General features: G+C 45.5%; 1 protein-coding gene across 5 annotated transcripts in view; it reads left to right on the top strand.

Annotated features, from left to right (window-relative positions):
- Positions 1-1,603: 1,603 nt before the first annotated feature.
- EML6 (EMAP like 6) overlaps positions 1,604-22,102 on the top strand; it is a 174,534-nt gene continuing 154,035 nt past the window's right edge. For 4 of the 5 annotated variants that reach the window (XR_014218163.1, XM_082217210.1, XM_082217209.1 and 1 more), the window contains exons 1-2: positions 1,604-1,724; positions 5,122-6,021. Coding sequence is in view for 4 of the 5 variants with exons in the window: in XM_082217210.1 (XP_082073336.1) it covers positions 5,825-6,021 (197 nt within the window). In the remaining variant the exon portion in view is untranslated. Of the gene's footprint in view, positions 1,725-2,111; positions 3,369-5,121; positions 6,022-22,102 lie in introns of those variants that run through there. The other variant, XM_082217215.1, reaches the window with a different exon arrangement.

Raw genomic sequence — 22,102 nt, 5'->3', positions numbered from 1 at the left:
AGGCCCCATATGCATTAATGTGTTGGAAATCTTGTTGCTAACCTGAACCAGAGCTTTAAAAATTACAAATTCGTTGAAAGCTTTGTACCAGCTATAAAATGCGCAAGGAGCTTACCATAAAACGTACATCTGAACCAACAGAAGAAATTGCATCCTGCAAATGCAGGTTGCATAATTAAAAGTGGGTTTGCTGCAACAGGCTCACTCCCACCCACCCCCCTGCCAAATAATGACCTTTGTTCGCGGTTTCCGTAAATAAATCAGAATAAATGCTCATTGGAGAGGATCTCACTTCCATGAAAACGGGTGTAGAATTGCAGCCCAAGCCCCACTAAATTTTAGGTAAAGCTGAATTATGAATAAAGCTTCACAGGCGATCAGGCTAAATCGGAAAGCTTTCCAAGCCTAAAAATATGCCACACACGGACAAGAAACTGAAGCGGCGCAAGGAGCGTGCAACTCCTGTGCACGTTTACTCAGAAGTAAAACCCATTGTGTTAAAGCTATGGTTTTCCCAGTAGTGATGTATGGAAGTGAGAGCTGGATCATAAAGAAGGCTGATTACCGAAGAATTGATGCTTTTGAATGATGGTGCTGGAGGAGACTCTTGAGAGTCCCATGGACTGCAAGAAGATCAAACGTATCCATTCTTAAGGAAATCAGCCCTGAGTGCTCACTGGAATGGAAGGACAGATCCTGAAGCTGAGGCTCCAGTACCTTGGCCACCTCATGAGAAGAGGTTTTCTCCCTGGAAAAGACCCTGATGTTGGGAAAGATGGAGGGCACAAGGAGAAGGGGATGACAGAGGATGAGATGGTTGGATAGTGTTCTCGAAGCTACCAGCATGAGTCTGACCAAACTGCGGGAGGCAGTGGAAGACAGGAGTGCCTGGCCATGGGGTCACGAAGAGTCGGACACGACTAATAATAATAATAATAATAATAATAATAAATTTTATTTATATCCCGCCCTCCCCAGCCGAAGCCGGGCTCAGGGCGGCTAACAACAATCAAACAGTATAAAAGTATAGCATAAACAACACTCTAAAATCATTCATTATAAAATTAATTAATTTAACTAAACCACTAAACAGCAACAGCAAAGCCCATTGTGGTGGGCGGCGCTCCGAGTCCAGAACTGAATCTCATTCAGTTTCCCTTTTATTCATTGCGCGGGATCCCCTCTCCAAACCGCCCAGAGGAATCTCGCGCGCAGACGGGGAACGAGCGGAGCGCGGAGCAGCTGAGCCGGGCGAGGCGCGGCCGCTTGCGCTCGGCACCCTGGGACATGGAGTCCCCCCGCGCGCTCTCCCCGCGGCGGCCGACGGGGCTTGGAACTGCGCTTCCCGTGAGCCTCTTGGCCACAGGCGGCTTGGCTCGGCGGGCGGGCGGGCGGGCGGGCGCGTGGGAATCCGCGGGGTTTCCAAGGGGATGCGCCAGATGCTGCTGCTGCTGGTGAGGCGATGGTGACGCAGCTGCGCTTTCCCTCCCTTTCCCGCCGAATGATGAGGCGGTTTCTGGCCGGGGCTGCCTAGGAGACGAGCGGAGGGCAGGGCGGGGACGAGGCGGCGTGACGCGCGCGCGGGGGGGGGGGGAGCTGAGGCGGCCGAGGAGGAGGAGGAGGAGGAGGGCGACGAAGGTCCATTCGCCTTGTCGTGCGGTCTTCTGCTCTCCTCCTCTCCTCCTGGGCTCCAGTCTCATAGGCGTCCCTTCTGCTCTTGACAGGTGACAGTCAAAATCACTGTCTTGTGACGGGGGGGAGGGGGAGTCGTGTGGGTAACCCGGCCAAAATTATTATTTTTAGTGGTAAGAATCCTGGATTCTCTTCTTTTTTTTTAAGTATTTTTTATTATTTTCTTTAGATATTCTTTTTCTAACAACCCTTCGTATTGCCATATGTTCCCTTTGACTTCCCTCCCGCCCTGCAATTGGTATATTCATCACATCTTATCTCGGAAATTATTCTAAGAATCCTGGATTCTCAGCTTTCCTTAAACGAAGTTTCTAGCGTTTGGGGAACCTGCGCGAGGAGGCAAAATGTGCAGTCGCTCCCCTCTGTATATATATATATTTATGAGGCATAGCTGTCAACCTTTCCCTTTTTAAAAGGGAAATTCCCTTATTCCGAAGAGGGTTCCTCACAAGAAAAGGGAATAGTTGACATCTATGTTATGAGGAGACTTAGCCCGAAGTGTTTTGCTTTGCCCTCTTCCCCCCTAGAAAAATGGCCGTTATTAATAATACTCATAATTACCGTCGCGCTGTTGAAGGGCATGGTGTTTGGCAGAGAGGAAGGAGGCATTGCTTGCAGCACCTTGCCAGGAAAGGCAGCCTTGTTAATTGACGCACTGCCTCTGCTTTGAATCATAGCATTGTAGAGCTGGAAGGGACCACAAGGGTCATCTAGTCCAACCCCCCGCGATGTAGGAATCTTTTTGCCCAACTCGGGGCTCGAACCCACAACCCTGAGATGCTCTACCAATTGAGCACTAAGCCCTTACTGAGTTCAGTGGGGCATTTCTCCAGATAAGAGCATGCAGGATTGAAACCTTTTTTGTGGGGGGAGAGGGGACATGGTCGCAGTTCATAGAATTGCGCCCCAAAGGTAATAGAAGTCCTTCTCCCACCCAAGGTCTGTTTCTTAATACTGGGAAGTAGGGTCTTCCAAGGACATTGGCTGATTAGGTGTTCTGGATATTTTGTTTGCTTGATTATGGGTTAGGTGCCGACTTGGTCTTGCTTAGGGTGGGCCCAATGAAATAAATTGGGGCTTAACTAACCCCATGAAGCTGCCATTTACCTCTTTGCTCAGTTACAGGCAATGGCAACCTACCGGTGAGAGGAGAAAGAAAAAGGTTAACTTCACATACTACCCTGAGATCCTGAGGGAGGATAGAAATTTTGTTTCTGGGTCTATTTTAAATACCGTTGCTTAACCAGTAGAACTTGTGAAGCGGTAAAGTACTAAGCATTGCTACGTAGTTGATGCTTTCGTAGAGTAAAAATCAGCAGAAAATGCAGAGGAGAAAGGAATAGTTCTATTGAGCATGGCTAGAGTGCACCATTGAGTAATCAGAGGTAGATCTTGCATCTGTTTTGGATGATTTCGATCCTTTTGTCATGCTTGCTGAGAAGTAACTTGCATCGTTTACAGATTGCCCTTGTTATACAACCCCATGTGGAAGACTTGGCCAGAGTTCTGTAGTTGTAATTCTCTATTTTGTCAATGAAACTTAAAATAATAATAAAAATCCTGAAAATAAGTGTGGAAGGAAGGGAAGCAAGTAGAATTTGTGAAGCAGTCAAATAGTAAGCCCTGCCTGATATGTCACCCTCGGCGTATGGGGTGCTTTTACAGAGTAAGATAAGGTAGGTCCAGAATACATTTTGATTGTCATGGTGACTGCTCTGTAGATTCTGATATAATTGCAGCAGGGGAAAATCTGAGCACATACAAATTGTGTTTGTTTTTGCACAGCTGCCACTTCATTCCGTGTGGTTTGTAAGCTCTCTCTCACACAGGGAAAGTAGTCTTTGTAATATTTTGCTCTTACTGCTTAAAATCAAGCCCCTCAGCTGCATGCAGCTTTTATTTAGCCTATAGCCTCCGTGCCTTTAATCGGGCTTATCTCTGCGGCCTCAGTTGTGCCGTAGGTTTCATCAACTTGTTCTAAACTACCTGTAGAAGAAATGGTTCTCAAAAACAGGAAAGTTGTGGACCTTTTCTCTCTCTAATTCCCTTGCTTTCCTTGTTTACTAGGTTCTTTTCGGAGGAAAGGTCTCAAACCACCTGCATGGCAACCTTGCAATTAATGAAATTACCGGTTGCTCCACCTTGATAGGGATGTGTGAGCAGAGGGATCTTGCATGGAAGAAATAGTTTCTTGCCCTGGGTCTGATAGTGGCTGGCTGCAAGGCAGCCTTTGGATCCAAGTCTTTGGATCATTAAATGAGGGTGATATCCAACTAAGTCCTTCTCAGAGGACATGGTGAAAATAACGACCTGTTAGGGTGATACCTAGTGTTGGTCATATTTAGAGTATACCTGAATATCTGACTAAGTTTGGATGTCACTTTCAAGGTCCCATTCAGTGTTAAGAAGTGGAGCTGAGCTGAATACGGATCATGGTCCTTTTTGCAGTGGAATCCCAAAGGCACAGGAGGCAAGGGAGACAGCAGCAAGGAAAAACTTGAGATGGGCAAGATAACTCGTTCAGTTCCTGTTGCTGCTCTGCTAATAATAATAATTATTATTATTTATTTATACCCAGCCAGATGGGTATAAATTCACCAGCCACTCTGGGCGGCTTCCAACAGAACACTAAAATACAATAACCTATTAAACATAAAAAGCTTCCCTAAACAGGGCTGCCTTCAGATGTCTTCTGAAAGGGTGGGATAACCCCTTCTAAGTTAACCACATAGCAGAGTGAAGCTGCAAATTCTTAGCAGCTGATGGCAACTCTCTGCCTCCATCCTCATGGTATCTCAGACTTCAAGGTACCCGTGCCTCCTGATCCCTGCACAAAGTGGGTGGAAACTGCTTTGAGCAGTTGTGCTCTGGCTGTGTGGTATCATTTATGTAACTAGCTAGTGGGAACACTTCCCCCTCCTCCCTTCCCCTCCTGATTTCCATAATGTTTGTCACTGCTTCCTAGTGTCTCATTAATTCACCTCCATTGGGCAGTGGTTGTGTGTGCCATGTGTGCATGTTCTGGAAACACCCCCCTCGCATTTAGTAGTAGAGACGAATTTGTTATCATGAGAAACCACAAGACTGGCATACATGTTCCCCCCCTGCCCACTGGAAATATTCTTGTTATGAGAAAGAATGAGAAGGGGGGGGGGGAATGCCTTATTTTGATTTACAAAATGTACCCTAGGGAATTCTAATATGCTTTATTTGATAAATGAGGACCATTTCATTGCTTTTCTATATGCAAAAAAATTGGTTTCATCACTATCTACATGCTTCCCTTTAGTTCTGGAGGTGGGGTGGGGTGGACAGGTGGTGCTGACACATTTTTTTAAAAAAATTATACTGTAGCGTGATTAAATTGATGAACTTGTACGGATGGCTTGCTTTTATTAAGGTTTCTTTCCTTCCTCCCCCCTCCCCCAGAAATTTCCTGTCTTTGCACTAAGTTGCAAATGCATTAAGATGAAAATCCAGAGAAAACCACTTTGTCGCACGTTCAGAGCCATCACACAGTGAATTAAAGCTCATTGCTTGCATTTGAAAAGAACGGGCGGATTCCTGTGCCAGCTGCACCTTTTTTCCCACACCGTTAAAAAACTATATTTAAAAAATGCAGTGACTTTCCCCTGGCAAGAAGATGCGCCGGGCAGAAGAAGCATAGCACCACCGGCGTCCTGCGCCTGGGCGATTGTGACACCCGGAACGGGCTTCTTTGGGTGGAATCGGCATGCAATAGTTCCATACAGCGTTGATTTGCATCTGTGTAGGTGCCCCCCTCCTCTCAAGTTGCCTGGGTTGCAAAACAGGGAGAAAGCAGCAGCTGCTCATCTTTGGCAGTAGAAGATTATGGTGGCAGCTCAGCACTAGCAAAAGCAGCAGCAGCGGCGGCGGTGGTGGCTGAAGCAGCAGCAGCAGCAGCAGAGCAGGACTTTGCCCGGATGCATTTTCCCCTGAAAACCATCAGCATTGCAAAGTGCAGCCCCCAGACTTGGCAGCCGAGCAGGAATTGGAAGCCTTCGTAAAAGGAAGGGAACCGGGAACTGGCAAGGAATAGCAGGGGTGGAGGGCAGCACCACCAGCTTTTTTCCCTGTGTGTTTCTAGGGAGGGGGGGGGTCGTCTCTTATCATGGCGGATCGGACAGCTCCTAGATGCCAGCTGCGCCTGGAGTGGGTATATGGGTATAGGGGTCACCAGTGCCGCAACAACCTGTACTACACGGCAGGCAAGGAAGTGGTTTACTTCGTGGCCGGAGTCGGGGTGGTTTATAACACCAGAGAGCATAGCCAGAAATTTTTCCTGGGGCACAACGATGACATTATCAGGTAAGGAGCGGTGGGCTGGCAGGCTGGGGGTGGGGGGGGAGCAGGGAGGGGAGGAGGGGGGAAGGTTTGGCAAAGCAGCCCACAACTTATCACGTTGTTTTTTAACATGCCTCTTTCAATTTAGGAAAGTAAATATATCCAAAGATGTGTATGCGAATTGCTGTGTTCACCTGGGTCTCATCTGCTCTGTATTTTTCCTCTTGTGTGGCATAGGATCTTGGTGGAGATTAAGTTTAATTGCATCCCGAATAGGGAAGGTCATTCAATGTTCCTGGAAAACTAGACTTTATTTCTCATTGGTCCAATTATTATTATTATTATTATGGTTTTTGAAAACTAATGCCTGTACAGTGATAACAGGTATAGATGATGCTATTCCCTCAGTAACATCTGGGCACTGATACATAAATCTGTAATACATCTTTTCTCCCTCCAGTCGGTTTTGTTCCTGAACCCTATATTTCAGCACTTGGGTAGAGCTTAAGTCCTCTTCCTCAATACATTTATTGGAAGTAACACTTGCTTCCACCTAAGACTTGCTCCAGCTTGTTTAGGATTGTGGTGTCAGTTGTTTTTTTTTGAGGGGGCTGGAGACTCACGGTGCCTCCTGTAGGTGTCTACTTCGAAGTAATCGCCATTCAGTTCAGTGGTGCTTATTCCCAGGAAAATTGACATTGGATTGAAGCCTCAGTGCGGCCACAGAATGTCAGAAGGATAATCTACTTGTTTGCTTTAGAGAGTTGTCTGTGTATACGAGGGAGCTTTCAAGTTTATATCATGAAACAGGCATATCTGTGCTGCTGCTATATTGTCATTTATTTCAAAACACAGTTGTACAAGTAATACAGGAAAACAGCTGGGATTTTCCCTCTCCCATTCTACTATTCTCTCGGTGCTTCCCAAGTGTATTAAGAGTTGGATTTTATATCTGGGTCGTCCTAATTTCATTCAAATTTTCCTGTGTATTCAGAAACTTTCTATTTAAAAGACAGCATGTTTTCCTGTTAGTAGAATCTGACTAGTTTGGAATCTGACTTACAATTCTGGATTCTCCTTGATATTCACCAGTGGGGCTGCCTCCTTTAACTTATCATGTATGCAAGTTCCCATCTACCAAATGTGGCTCCTTTTTTCATTTTGTTTCTGGTTTATCATCGTGCCTCTAATTATTTGCATTAGACTGACATATCTGCAGCTCTTCCATGTAAGCGTGTTAATTTGCAGAATGTTTTTTGTAGCATGACAGTAATATGCATAGTTTATGCAATATCATTTTACCTGCTTTAGATTTTTCACCAAGCTCCAAATTCTAGATTTTTCCAGAAAAAAGTGGGATTTCCCACTTTCTCCCTTGGAAGATCATAGCTGTTGTGAAAATAAATCCCTCAGATCCGTACAGTTCAGTGTTCATTCCACGTAACCCACTCTTAAGTATATTTACTTGGAAGTAAGCCTCAATGAAATCCATAAGACTTGTTTTTAGTTAAGGTCTGGTATGTGAGAGTGAGGGTCAAGCTCACAGACTGGCCTGGTTTGGACACAACAACAAATAATGGTATATAATAATTTTCTCCGCTCTGGTGAAACTGAGAAAATCAGAAGGTTTTGGTTCTGATTTCAATTAGCCATGGTTTGCTGTTGCATCAGAACCAGCTAACCACAGTTTATCTGGGTTCAAACATAATGCTTGATTGTGGTTAGTTTAAAAGGAAAGTGGAAGCTTTTGAACACAGGAGGGGGAGAGGGGAGTGGGGTGTACATAAGCCTCAGCTCACTCTGGATTTTTCCCATAATAGGAACATAAGAATAGCTTGCTAGATCAGGCCAGTGGCTCATCTAGTCCATCATCCTGATCTCACAGTGTCTAACCAGATGCCTGTGGGAATCATAGAATTGTAAAGTTGAAAGGAATTCCTGAGGATCATCTAGTCCAGCCCCCTTGCAAGGCAGGAATATGCAGCTGTACCATGCGGGGATCGAACCCGCAACCTTGGCATTATCAGCACCCACTGTGACCAACTGAGCTGTCCAGGAAGCCCACAAACAAGACGTGAGCACAAAATCACTCTCCCTTCCTGTGGTTTCCAGCAACTTGAATTCAGAAACACACTTTCTTTGGCAGTGGAGGTATGAATAGCAAGTTTAGGAAGTTCTTGATGAATCCGCATTTATTCCGCTCTAAAAAAATTACAACTCAGCCGTCTGTCCAAATACTTGGTGAGTTAGAAGAACAATTGCAAAGCACTGGAAACTAATTATAACAACAACCATAAAAGACAGCAAAAAGGAAGAGCGACAGCAAGCTTATCTTAGAACATCCCAGTGATATGCAGGCAGGTGGGATTTTACTTTTTAGCATGGTCAGCGGGGTGATACAGAATGGCGAAGCTAGGATGGGCATTAGGCTGTGGGCCAAAGTTGGTGTTGCAATTAATTGTACACTTTTAAAAAGTGTGAATAGCACCTGCAGGGGTACTGAGCAGCAGCAGATACACAGGGAATGGACAGGTAGAGAGTTTAAGCATCCCTCACCTGCTACAGTCTTTTTTAAAAAAATTGCATCCCTAAAGGTTCTGTTGCGTCGGGGTGAGGGTGGGGGTGGAGACCTCCATCAGTGGTGGACTTTGGTAATATGACACCCTGGGCGAGGACAAAGTTTGGGTTCCTCCCCCCAATATTTCTCCCCTCCACACACAATAATTCTTTTTGGTACAGTTGTTTTTGTTTTATTATTATTATTATTATTATTATTATTATTATTATTATTATTATTATTATTATTATTAGCTTGTGCCCACTCAGCTTGGCACCATTTGATGGAACCATAAATCGGGTACTGCCTGCATTGGCACCCATAATAATATATATATTAGGTAGTTAGTGAGTGATATCTGGCTATCCGGTTTCCAGTTGGGCATTGTAAGTACAATCTAGAATAAAATAATAATAATAATAATAATAATAATAATAATAATAATAATAATAATTATTATTTATACCCCGCCCATCTGGCTGGGTTTTCACAACCACTCTGGGTGGCTTCCAACAGAATATTAAAATACAATAGTCGGTTAAACATTAAAAGCTTCCCTAAACAGGGCTGCCTTCAGATGTCTTCTAAAAGTCTGGTAGTTGTTGCTCTCTTTGACATCTGGTGGGAGGGCGTTCCACAGGGTGGGTACCACTACCGAGAAGGCCCTTTGACTGGTTCTCTGTAACTTGGCTTCTCGCAATGAGGGAACCGGCAGAAGGCCCTTGGAGCTGGACCTCAGTGTCCAGGCTGAACGATGGGGGTGGAAACGCTCCTTCAGGTATACTGGACCGAGGCCGTTTAGGACTTTCAAGGTCAGCACCAACACTTTGAATTGTGCTTGGAAACCTGCTGGGAGCCAGTGTAGGTCTTTCAAGACTGGTGTTATGTGATCTCGGTGGCCGTTCCCAGTCACCAGTCTAGCTGCCGCATTCTGGATTAGTTATAGTTTCCAGGTCACCTTCAAACTATTATTTGCCGTCCAACTTTCTAAAAAATTGTTCATGGAATAGTTCATAGTTGTTTCAATCTTTCTAACAACAGTAGCATCTGTACACAATGCATAAATAAGAAACTGAGGCATAAATAGCCTTTTGGTTCCTAATTGATAAATAAAACTGCTGTTGTCTGCAGAACACAGTTATTTGTCTTCCAAGTATTATTATGCACTTATAAGTGACACAGAAAGCATGAGAGAGGCTCACATGTGTCTCTAATGTTATATATGAAAATATACCTGGAACTAAAGAAAATTCTGACTCTGTGAGTCAGGTCCTGTTACTACAGTGTTGTTTCAAGTAAGTGTAAGAGACACTGCTTGTCAAAAGGACTGAATAAGCAGAGCTCTTGGGCTTCAGTCGTTTGTTTCAAGGAACTGTTTTCTATTAGCTTTTTCATGTTGGAAAAGACAGCTGGATTGCTGCAGAAGGTAACTAAGGCCATGGAGCAATGAACTTAGAGTAAGCCCAGCAACATTCAGTGGAACTTCCAGATAACATGGCATTAGCCTGACTTACTACTGTTTCTCAACATGGTATTGACATTTACTTTTTAGTAAGTTGAAGCCTTTCTGATAAATCTCTGCGTTCTTTGCATTCCTTTTTTTATAAGTAAATTTGCCATAATACTTTAAATGTGGGGTCACCGTAGTAATGGTTTCTCTTATTGTTACATATTGTAATGGTTTCAAGCTTATTGTAACATTTATGTGCAGAGGTTTAAAAAGTCATACGCTGTCAGTTTAATTCCCCACGTCCCCCCTTTTTGAAAGTACATCTTTCTGTGGGAACTTCCAGACTATTGCTGGTTTTTGAGTAGGATCCAGTCACATACCCGTAAATTCTGGTGACACAATTATAGTTTATTGGGACGTCTTGCACAACAAATCCATTTCACCCAGTATGCTTTCATTTAATGGTCAGGTGTTTTTGCATGACGGTGTCTTGAGCACCCCACCATGAGCTAGTGGGAGACCAGTTTTTGGGGTTTTCCCGGGCCAATGCGACGGCCAAATGTGCCTCGCACCAGCCTGGGAAGTGGATCATAGCCTGACTCATAGAATCATAGTATCATAGAGTTGGAAGAGACCACAAGGGCCATCGAGTCCAACCCCCTGCCAAGCAGGAAACAACGACTAATATTCATCCAATCACAAGCCGGTTGCACAGCTGGCTCCGCCCCAGAGGTGGGTCGGACAGAGGCTCTAGGCTTCACTCCGGCCCACCGCTTGGATATTTAAACCCGCTCAGCTTTCCACCTCCTCATTTTTGGCTTAAATGACAGTTTAGGCATTGGGCATGCCTGAAGTCTTTGGTGGAGGGGATGCTGTAGCCTCTGCCTGCCCCTCCAGGTTTCAGGGGTATCCCATTAAAAGGATCTGGAAGGAGTCGCTTCTGTCCAAATGCCCAAGCAGGGGCTAAGGCCATAGCACTCCTCAAGGCGGCGACCCCACAGGGGGTCCCTACTTGATGTGTGTCATAGGCCCCCTTCACCCCGGATTGACCCCTAACAGGTATACCCCAGCAGGCATGCTGGTGGTGCCATGCCTGTGCCAAACCTCTACCTCTTTAAACAATGAAGTTGGCTCAACTGTCCTGTACTGAGAGACGGACATGGGTGCTGGGAGTTCATGCAAAAGATTCAACTTTTATAGAAGAAGAAGAGTTTGGATTTGATATCCTGCTTTATCACTACCCGAAGGAGTCTCAAAGTAGCTAATATTCTCCTTTCCCTTCCTCTCCCACAACAAACACTCTGTGAGGTGAGTGGGGCTGAGAGACTTCAGAGAAGTGTGGCTAGCCCAAGGTCACCCAGCAGCTGCATGTGGAGGAGCAGGGAAGCAAACCCAGTTCACCAGATTACAAGTCTACCGCTCTTTACCACTACACCACACTGGCTCTCTTATAGGGGAAGCGACAGGGGAAAGCACTGGAACAGTGCTTCTTTAATGCAGTGTCTTCTAATGAACATCAGAATGGATGTTCATTAAATAGCCAATGTTGTCAAATCCACCTGCAAACCAGTCAGGACGAATGTTGAATAAGCAGCTCATTTGGAAGCGCCCTGTATGTTCCTGGATATTCCATATCTACTTAGGGAGCCTTAAGCAGGGCGTGAGAATAGTTGCCGGTTGCTGTTTGTCACCGGCATCTCATATCTCTGCTGTCTCTGAATGTTAAGTTTCCATGTTATCTCCTAGCCAATGGACAGAGTTCATTTCATTGATAGCATTGGAGCACTTCTGCATGCACAAGACTGGTCTGCACAATGAAGGCTGCTCACTTCTACCTCTATGTTTGTTGTGATCCACTAGATCAGTGTTCCCCAACCTTGGGCCTCCAGCTGTTTTTGGACTACAATTCCCATCATCCTTGACCACTGGTCTTGCTAGCGAGGGATGATGGGAGTTGTAGTCCAAAAACAGCTGGAGGCCCAAGGTTGGGGAACACTGCACTAGATGAAATGATCCTATATACACCCACCCACCAATCGCAAACACATCCCCATGAGCGTACATTCTTTATGTAGCCAAAACAGCACCATCCACGTGCAGGAGGGAGGTATGAGCAGGCTTGGCAGAACTCCCAAGATTTGCAGAATGAAACATCCTTGGAATCCCCCACTCACCCAAAAACACCAGCGAGGACTGAGCATGCTCGGTGGGTATGTAATACTGACTGACTGAGGTGGGGGTAATGAAGGGAACGGTCTGGCCGGCTGGAACCCTGAACAGGAGCGCGTCACACTGCAACATCTTGTTGCAGGCCCGCTTTCTTTGTAAATGCCAATACCGTGTTGAGAAACAGTAGCGAGGCAGGCCAATCCCGTGTTATTCCGCCGAATTCCATGGCGCTCATTCTGCACGCACTGCTTCACGGTCTGAGAAACCACTATAAGCTAATAGAAAAGAGTTTATTGAAACAAATAGCTGAAGCCCAAGTCAGTGAGAGCTCTGCTTATTCAGTCCTTTTGACAAGCAGTCCCTCTTATGTTTACTTCAAACAGCGTTGGGTCACAGCAGGTCATTTCAATAAACTGCTTCCTCACACGTTTTAAGACCCTCTTCTCCCTTGATATGCCTGTGTTCTGGTGTTGCTCTCCATCTTCTCCCCCTTTTTCCATCTCAATACAGTACATGCACACAGCCATTATTCCATTGAGCTTCTAACCGTGCTTCTGTTCATATGGATACTAAGGCTAAATCAAGTAACACAAGGAGGAATGCACACTCTGTTGGTGTGATCGCAGTTCTGCTCGAACAAAAACGCTAAAGAGCTACGGATAAGAGCAGAAATAGAGCAAGACGCATTAATTAGACAAACACCTGGAAGTTGCCTTTGTATTATTTGCTTCTATGGCTAGGTCAGGATAGCATGGGGATGAGGGACCAACTCCCTTCTCTTGCGGGGGCCCAATTAGTGCCATTGCCTTCCGTTAAGAGTTTGGGTGTAATCCTTGACGCCTCCCTTTCCATGGAGGCGCAAGTCACAGCAACAGCCAAGGCGACATTTTTCCACCTTCGCCGCATCAAGCAGTTGGTCCCTTACCTTTCCCGCCCCGACCTGGCCACAGTGATCCATGCGACAGTCATCTCCAGGCTTGACTACTGTAATTCGCTCTACGCGGGACTGCCCTTGAAGCTGTCCCAGAAACTCCAGCGGGTGCAGAATGCTGCAGCGAGGCTCCTCATGGGGTCTCTGCCATGGGAGCATATTCACCCAGTGCTTTTCAAGCTGCACTGGCTCCCGGTGGAGTACAGGGTCAGATTTAAGGTGCTGCTTTTGACCTTTAAAGCCCTTCACGGCCTAGGACCCTCATACCTACGGGACCGCCTCGCCTGGTATGCCCCACGGAGAGCCTCAAGGTCCATAAATAACAACACCCTTGTGGTCCCAGGCCCTAAGGAAGTTAGATTGGCTTCAACCAGAGCCAGGGCCTTTTCAGCACTGGCCCCAACTTGGTGGAACGCTCTGTCTCATGAGACCAGGGCCCTGCAGGATCTGATTTCTTTCCGCAGGGCCTGTAAGACAGAGTTGTTCCGCCTGGCCTTTGGATTGGAGCCAATTTGATTCCCTCCGCCCCCCTTTTTCTTTTTTCTTTTCCTTCTCCTGCAATGAGGCTTCATTTTAATATTTTAATGTTCCATTATTTTAATGTTGTATTTTATTTTTGTTTTTAAGTTGTAATCACTCATCTTGTTTTTATTATTGCTTGTAAGCCGCTCTGAGCCCGGCCTTGGCTGGGGAGGGCGGGGTATAAATAAAAAATTATTATTATTATTATTATTATTATTCTGCAAGTTACTAATGTTTTTATTTTAAAAAAAATAGCTGCATAACTGACCCGACTTTTAAGATACATTACAATAACTTCCTAAACAAAATATTCCATAATTTCATAAATCATATTTTCTATTCCATTCCGTAAACCCTGTTTTGTTTTTCAAGTTTTATTTGCTTGCCTATTTAACAGAGTAAAATTTGATAGTTACTCTAGATGAGATCAACTGCAAGTTCAGACATGTATTTTATTTGATGCAAGTTTGGTTGACTGTAAGATAATGCAGTGGGATTAAGGTCTTATCTCTTGTTTTATTGTGGAATTCTTTGTCTTAGGGATATTAAAACTACACAGCAAGCTTGCTAATCTCTTCTGAGCAGCCATGTAAAACAGGGCAAAACTTTAATAATAACGCAGAATAGGGTCAGTCTGCCAGTCCCGATGTTAGTTTATACGTTCCACGTGTGTGTGTGTGTGTGTGTGTATATATATGCATACACATTAATGCACAAAGAACGCTGGGGTTTAGGGTTGTTATGAGTAGAGTGGATCTTCATTTCAGTTGTTGCACTGCTTATCTCAGCAGGCAGAAACCATATTGGAGGATATCTGCGTTTTGCTCTCTTGACACAATTGAGGGAAAGAAACTCCATGCTTGAAGCAATGTCATCCTTTGATGGGTTCATAGATGTTATTTCACAGGAAAAGCTTCAAACAGAGCCAGGAAATCAAGTCCATGGTGGACAATTAAGTGCCCTCTTTGCAGCGAGACACTGACAACCAAAGATACACGAAATTAAATAGCAAATCTATTCTTCTTCCCTTCCGTGTCCTTATTAGTGGCATTCTTATTACATACCATATTTTTCCTTCTATAAGACGCCCCCATGTATAAGATGCCCCCTATTTTTGACATTATTTTTTAGGGGGGGAAACCTAGTCTTATACATGGAAAAATACGGTACCAACTGTCCTCCAGTTACAATCGTTTGCTGCAGCTCAGCTTTGGCAATGGACAAAACAATCCTGTGCTCGTATTTATGCAGGTGGATGGAAACACACTGCTGTTACGCTAGCAGAGAGTACTCGCTCAGCTGGGGTGAGGGAAACAAGCAGAAAATCCAAAAATGTCAGGAAAAATAGCAGACCCACTGTCCCTGGAAATATTCTCAGGATCTACCAAACAGCAGTTGTGCTGGCAATGCAGCCCAGTCAGAGAGAGAGAGAGTGAGAGAGAGAGGAGAAGAGTTTGAATTTTATATCCCGCTTTATCACTACCCTAAGGAGTCTCAAAACTGCTCACAATCTCCTTTCCCTTCCTCCCCCACAACAAACACTCTGTGAGGTGAGTGGGGCTGAGAGACTTCAGAGAAGTGTGACTAGCCCAAGGTCACCCAGCAGCTGCATGTGGAGGAGCGGAGACGCGAACCTGGTTCACCAGATTATGAGTCCACCGCTCTTAACCACTACACCACACTGTAGTGGATTTGCTACTGTTAAGTGTTAAATATATCTTTTTGCTACTGTCCTTGAAAACCTTGTTTAAAGGCAGGATAGAAAGTTATAAAGAGGTCAGTAATGAATCCCGTACAGTGGAATGAAGAGAGGTGGGCAGATAAAAAGGATACTGAGACATGAATACATCTGTTGTTTGAATAAGGGCTCTGCTCCGTGTCCCAGCCACTCTTAGCTTGTTTGTGTATTAAATAGAGGGGTTGTAATGCTGTTGTACAGTACCAAGCCTCCCAAGGCAGTTTACAATAGCTATAGGTACAAACGCCATGTAAGAGTAGACAACACTCCCAATTCCAGTAAAATATAATGTTAAAAAGCAGACATAGCAGATGGAGTGTTTACTGAAACACAGCTGTCAGAGCTGCTTCCAGATCCCAGCTCACAGAGGATCATGCTAGCCAGCGTTCACTTTATAAAAGTCTTTATTGAGTTACAGTTTCCATTTTCAAGCTGCAGCGTGCAGCTCTACGTCTTAGAAGCTAGACCGGCGAAGCTCCGTCTGAGTCTCCGCCTCCTGTACACCAACTTAATACTCTAGCCTTACTCCACCTCTTCTGCCTTTCCCTCCTTCTCTGGGTCCCTCTGCCCCCCGTGGTCTCTTCCTTCCTGGACTCTTCTGACGCTGACCCCCCGGACCCTTCTCCTTCCTTGCGGCGGGCTTTAGGACCTGGCTCCCTTTCCGGGCTGCTTACCGTGCCGCCTTCCTGTGCATTTGAACTTGGCGCACGCGCCCAACCTTCCACCTTCCTCTTGACCGTTTCCTCACTCCCCGATGGGGATGTGGCCACTCCTGACTCCTGCCCTCCCGCCTGCGGCGAGCCGTCGGGTCCCGATACCTGGCGCCCTTTCTCCCCACTGCGCTCTGTTGGGGACGCTGGCCCCGATTTCCAACTGCTGCTCTCTGAGTCCCCTCTGGTCCCTTCTTCCTGGGGTGTCCCCCTGGGCCCCCCCTTGCTCTGACCACTGGCGCTCCTTTCTGTGAATCTTCCGATTCACTGGAAAGACTCGGAGATCTCGGGTCGTTGTCGTCACTCATCTTTCCTTTGGACTCCCCCCCCTCGCTCTCTGTTTCCTCCCTTTCCCGCGCCTCTGCTCCTGAACCCCTGACAACAGCACAGTAACATTTCCAAAATGCAGAGTGGGATAAGTAATTAAGGCTCTTCTAGAGACTGAGAATTGGGATGCGGGTGGCGCTGTGGGTTAAACCACAGAGCCTAGGACTTGCCAATCAGAAGGTCGGCGGTTCGAATCCCCGTGACGGGGTGAGCTCCCGTTGCTTGGTCGGCTCCTGCCAACCTAGCAGTTCGAAAGCACGTCAAAGTGCAAGTAGATAAATAGGTACCGCTCCAGCAGGAAGGTAAACGGTATTTCCGTGCGCTGCTCTGGTTCGCCAGAAGCGGCTTAGTCATGCTGGCCACATGACCCGGAAGCTGTACGCCAGCTTCCTTGGCCAATAAAGTGAGATGAGCGCCGCAACCCCAGAGTCGGCCATGACTGGACCTAATGGTCAGAGGTCCCTTTACCTTTACCTTTAGAGACTGAGAAGAAGAGGTCAGCCTGGGTAGCTCAACTGGATGAAAACATGGTGCTGATAACACAAATGGCTGCAAGTTCAATCTCCATTTCCCTGCATTGCAGGGGGTTGGACTAGATGATCCTCAGGGTCCCTTCCAGTTCTATGATTTATATTTCCTTGGGGAGGATAGTCCCGGTATATGAGGTTACCGCCGAAAATGGCCCTGTTCCTGGTATTCTTTAATCTGACAGCTCTCACCAGAAAGGGGGGGTCTTAGATGCTAATCTTAGAGCTTGGGCAGGTGTGTATGAACCGTTTAATTTTGATTACTTACTTTCTTTGCTGCTTAATACATTAAAATATATATTTAAGAGGTGTGGAAAAAACTGTGTTCTATTCAGTTGCACTATCCATATCTGGGTACAGCAGGTTTGTTGAGTTTCCCAGGGGGTCCAAAGGATGGGAAAAGCTGTTTCTTCATCCTCTGTCCTCTCCTCCAGATTCTTAAAACTTTAGAGGCCCATGCTAGTATCTTAAGAGGGTGTTTGGGGGTTTTTCCCCAAAAGGGTGTGTTTTTTTTGCACTTCTTTAAACTTTGGGGTTGCTGCAAGCTTGCTAAAACTTCACTTGTGTGTGAGTGTATATATTGTTCCAGTGCTATTTTTCTAGAAGAAGATGTGCTGGAGCTCATCATGAACTTTTCCCTTGTTCTCTTAGAATGGCAGTGGTACCCACTTGAGAGGTGCAAGAGCTGAGCTCCGATGAGCTCCAGCTGAAAAATAAAACCCTGTATAGTGCCATTTGGCTACCTAAGGATCAGTACCCAGAGAATGAATTTGCTGTCAGTAGAGAGCACAGGTGATGAGCAGATACATCACCTTGCCAACAAAGGTCCATATAGTTAAAGCTATGGTTTTCCCAGTAGTGATGTATGGAGGTGAGAGCTGGACCATAAAGAAGGCTGATCGCCAAAGAATTGATGCTTTTGAATTATGGTGCTGGAGGAGACTCTTGAGAGTCCCATGGACTGCAAGAAGATCAGACCTCTCCATTCTGAAGGAAGTCATCTCTGAGTGCTCACTGGAAGGACAGATCCTGAAGCTGAGGCTCCAGTACTTTGGCCACCTCATGAGAAGAGAAGACTCCCTGGAAAAGACCCTGATGTTGGGAAAGATGGAGGGCACAAGGACAAGGGGACGACAGAGGACGAGATGGTTGGACAGTGTTCTCGAAGCTACCAGCATGAGTTTGACCAAACTGTGGGAGGCAGTGGAAGACAGGAGGGCCTGGCGTGCTCTGGCCCATGGGGTCACGAACTAAACCACTAAACAACAACAAGAGAGCACTGTCTTTTCTATAGGAATATGCATTGCTGTGGAAGATAGGCTTTGTTGATCATGCTTATCAGCCGTACAGTGCCTACACGATCAGATAAATTACTTTTGTACCCCCCTCAGTCTCTCCCCCCTTTATATAGCACAATTTTGCTGCTGAACCTTTCATTCTTTGGAAATCCACTAGCATTGCAATCCTAAGAGGGATGGTGATTCAGAAGCAACGCCTGCTGAATAAGGCTGCATAGGATTTCGCAAATATCTGTCTGTCGCTTGTTTGCTAATTACAGGCTAGGTTACAAGATGAGGCTCTGTTAAAAGTCACAGAAGGGTAAGTCACTGCAGGTTTCAGCACCCAGCTCAGGACATCTACTGATTCCTTGCCAAATGAAGTTCTTTTATGTGCTTACAATGGCATTGTTACACCAGAGAGGAAAGAGGCAAGTTCTGAATTGTCTCAAGGCTCTGAAACCTCCAGTTGCAATTAGTGTATCAGCTTCTGGCTCGTAGTCAAGACTTCTGTAGTCCTCACGGGGGTGGCGACCTCACATATTTTACAAAGGATATGTCGTACAAATTGCAAAACGACCATCTATGTCACCGTGAGCTGGAGTCAGCTACCCATTAATAGTGGTGACCCTATCCCTTTGTGTTTTAAGCCCTTATTCTAATTATTTCATGGAGAATATTTTGCTCGGGGGCTTGGGAAGTCTATTTTTATTAAATAACCTGGAATGACCCATGAATTAAACAGGCCTTTTTTGGGTGGGCGGGGGGCGGGAAGGGAGAGCAGATATCCAGGTCTATGAAATGACAGGTGGGGGTGTATTTAACATAATAAACATTTTGATGCAATTTTGCCTAACATACACAGTTTTGTAATCTGTTTCCCCTCCTACAATTCATGTTTATGCTATTTTCACTAGTGTTTTCATTTTTATGCCTACTTTCCCCTGAGATACACATTTCATAGAATCATAGAATTGCAGATTTGGAAGATGATGATGATGATGATGATTTATACCCCAACCTGCCTGGTTTAAAAACCGGGCTCAGGGCGGCTAACAGCAAATATAAAATGTTGATTAAAATGCGACTTAAAAACAGCATAAAACAGCATAAAATACAACATAAAAATGCAGCATCAATATCAATGAAATTCAAAAATTCAGGGGTCATTTTTTTTTGGGGGGGGGGACAAAAACCAGCCAGTAGAAGTCAAATGATCACCAGGGCTAACTGGTCAAGTTGGTCCTACTAGGGCCAGCAAGGAGACCAGGGAAGAATTTAAATCTGGGGTCCCAGAGGGTCATCTAGTCCAACCCCCAGCAAAGCTGGAGTCTCAACTAAAGTGCCTAGCTGCATTATTTGGTAGGAGTGCATTGCAAAACTCAAAAGTGTAAATTTTGAAGGACAGCTGACTTTAAGTTCACGTAATGCATCAGAACGATGCAAACCAGAGAATCAAGATTCTGAATGACTGTACTTGTTTTTTAAACAAATGGAAAACTCCTGTCCCTTGCAAAGCTTAGCTAGGGCACTGTCCTAGGGACTTCTCAGGTTCCAAAAGTTCTTACCAGGGTTTCTCTTCAGTGAGAAGTCCAGCAGTGGTGCACAAGCTTCTCCAAATTTGACACCCATCACTCAGCTCCCCTGATGATATGCAGCCATGGCAGCAGAACTGGGCATGTTCTAGTTCTATTCTTGCTTCAGGTGGTGTGATGACATCACCCATCTGGTGCATCCAGCATGGTCTGCAGAACTGGAATGTGCACCCTAGAAAATGTGGCAGAATCTGCTTTGCTCATGACTACTGTAAGGCAATTCTGATTAGTGCACTGGTACTAGAATGAGGGGTGCAAATATATAAAGATATAACACTGTTTGGGATGTACAGGGCTTTTCTTTGCAGGGAACCTGGTACTGAAAATTCATGCTAGCACAGTCATCTTCTTTTGGTGTTTATTGGCACCCAAAAGAAAATCAAGGAAAAGGAGCACTTTCTTTACAGCTGTCAAGGGTGTTGGTCCATGTATTGTCTTTAAATTGCAGGCCTCCAGCTTGTCAAACCGGCCTGTTACTTATGCTAGTAATGATATCTCTTTTCTATCGTTTGCCCCAAGTGTTTTTCTTGCTGTGCTTTTTTTTCTCTGAAGTGAGTGTCTCACCTGAGCCCGGTAATTCAGTCAGCTAAAGAGTCTCTTTTCCTGCAGATAAGCACATCAGAGAGAATTATCTCTGCACTGTTATGGAAAAATGGTCTCTAAATTACAACTGTGGAAAATGCTTGGCTCAAAAATCAGTGGGGGTGTTTTGTCTTGTTTGTAGCTTGTATACAAGTATTTTATCTATTTTGTGCCTAAATAGTCAGAGACTATTCCCCATTCACTTTCCCTGTTTTCCAGCTATATACTAATAGTATCAAAGAATGCAGAGATCAAGGTTACTGTTACCTTTGCATACTGTGTTCTACCCAGGATGGCCTGTGTTCTGCCCAAGCAATGACCTAGATTAATCATTTATTATTGTTTAGAAAAAACTGGCACATAGAATTTAAAATTTTCTTTATTAAACCTGTATACCGCCCTTCATCCAAATGTCTCTGGGAGGTTCACAGCATAAAAACACTAAATAAAAACACTAAATATAAAGTACTTGCAGGACCAGTACCCACTGTGCAGTCTGTGCTGAACAGGAGTGGGGAACCTCAGCCCAAGGGCCACATAATATTCTGAGGGCCAAATGTCAATGATGCATGGGGCCATAGGCAAAAGTAGGTGGAGCAGTCAATGCAAAATTTTACCTTTGTACAGTAGACTAGTTTCAACAGATACTCAGCCATCTTCCAGCCATCTGTTCCAGCCAAGCAAAACGAGAAGCAAGGCCAGGGGAGGGGGTGTGGCTTGGAAAGAGTGGGTGTGGCCTGTGGAGAGTTTCTAGGGTCAGACAGAGATGCTTTGAGGGCCACATTTGGGCCTGGGGTTGCCCACCCTTGATATATGTGGGATGTGATACGTAAGTAGCAGTCAAGTACAACATTCCTTGTTTTCCTAGAGTGTACATGCAGGTGAATATTTGGTCCAGCCAGTCGAAAACTTCCTGTTTCCTCCTGGCTGGGACATACTTCCTTTGCATGTGACTAGAGGTGGGCGTGACCTTACCTGTCCAGGTAACAAAAAGGACAAGGCACACAGCAGTCTCTCTCTCTCTCTTTTTGACTTCCTCCATCGTTGGAGCAGCATTTTAGCTAGATACACTTGGAGCCCGGCAAAAAAAAAATGTAGCATAAGAACGTGAGAAGAATCTTGCTAGATCAGACTCAAGACCTTAATGAGAACCAGATACCCCTGGGAAGGGTAGAAACAGAACACGAGGTCGATAATTTAGTGGCGGACATTGGGCTCTCTAATTTCAGTGGCACCCTATGTGATGCTAAAATTTGGTGCGCCCCAACTTTTCACTCACTATTTAAAGCAGTGTTATGCTGTGGAAGGACGCGGGTGGCGCTGTGGGTTAAACCACAGAGCCTAGGACTTGCCGATCAGGAGGTCGGAGGTTTGAATCCCCACGACGGGGTGAGCTCCCGTTGCTCGGTCCCTGCTCCTGCCAACCTAGCAGCTTGAAAGCATGTCAAAGTGCAAGTAGATAAATAGGTACCTCTCCGGTGGGAAGGTAAACGGCATTTCTGTGCACTGCTCTGGTTCGCCAGAAGCGGCTTAGTCATGCTGGCCACATGACCCGGAAGCTGTATGCTGGCTCTCTCGGCCAATAAAGCGAGATGAGCACCGCAACCCCAGAGTCGGCCACAACTGGACCTAATGGTCAGGGGTCCCTTTACCTTTACCTTATCACGCACTGAGGCCAAACAGATCACGCCACCCTAAAACCGCATCTGAATAACTCAGT

The sequence above is a fragment of the Podarcis vaucheri genome (genome assembly GCF_965113315.1).
Source record: "Podarcis vaucheri genome assembly, chromosome: 3".
Taxonomy (NCBI): Eukaryota; Metazoa; Chordata; class Lepidosauria; order Squamata; family Lacertidae; genus Podarcis; species Podarcis vaucheri.
Note: the sequence above shows the minus strand (reverse complement) of the source record. Positions and strands in the feature narration are given on the sequence as shown.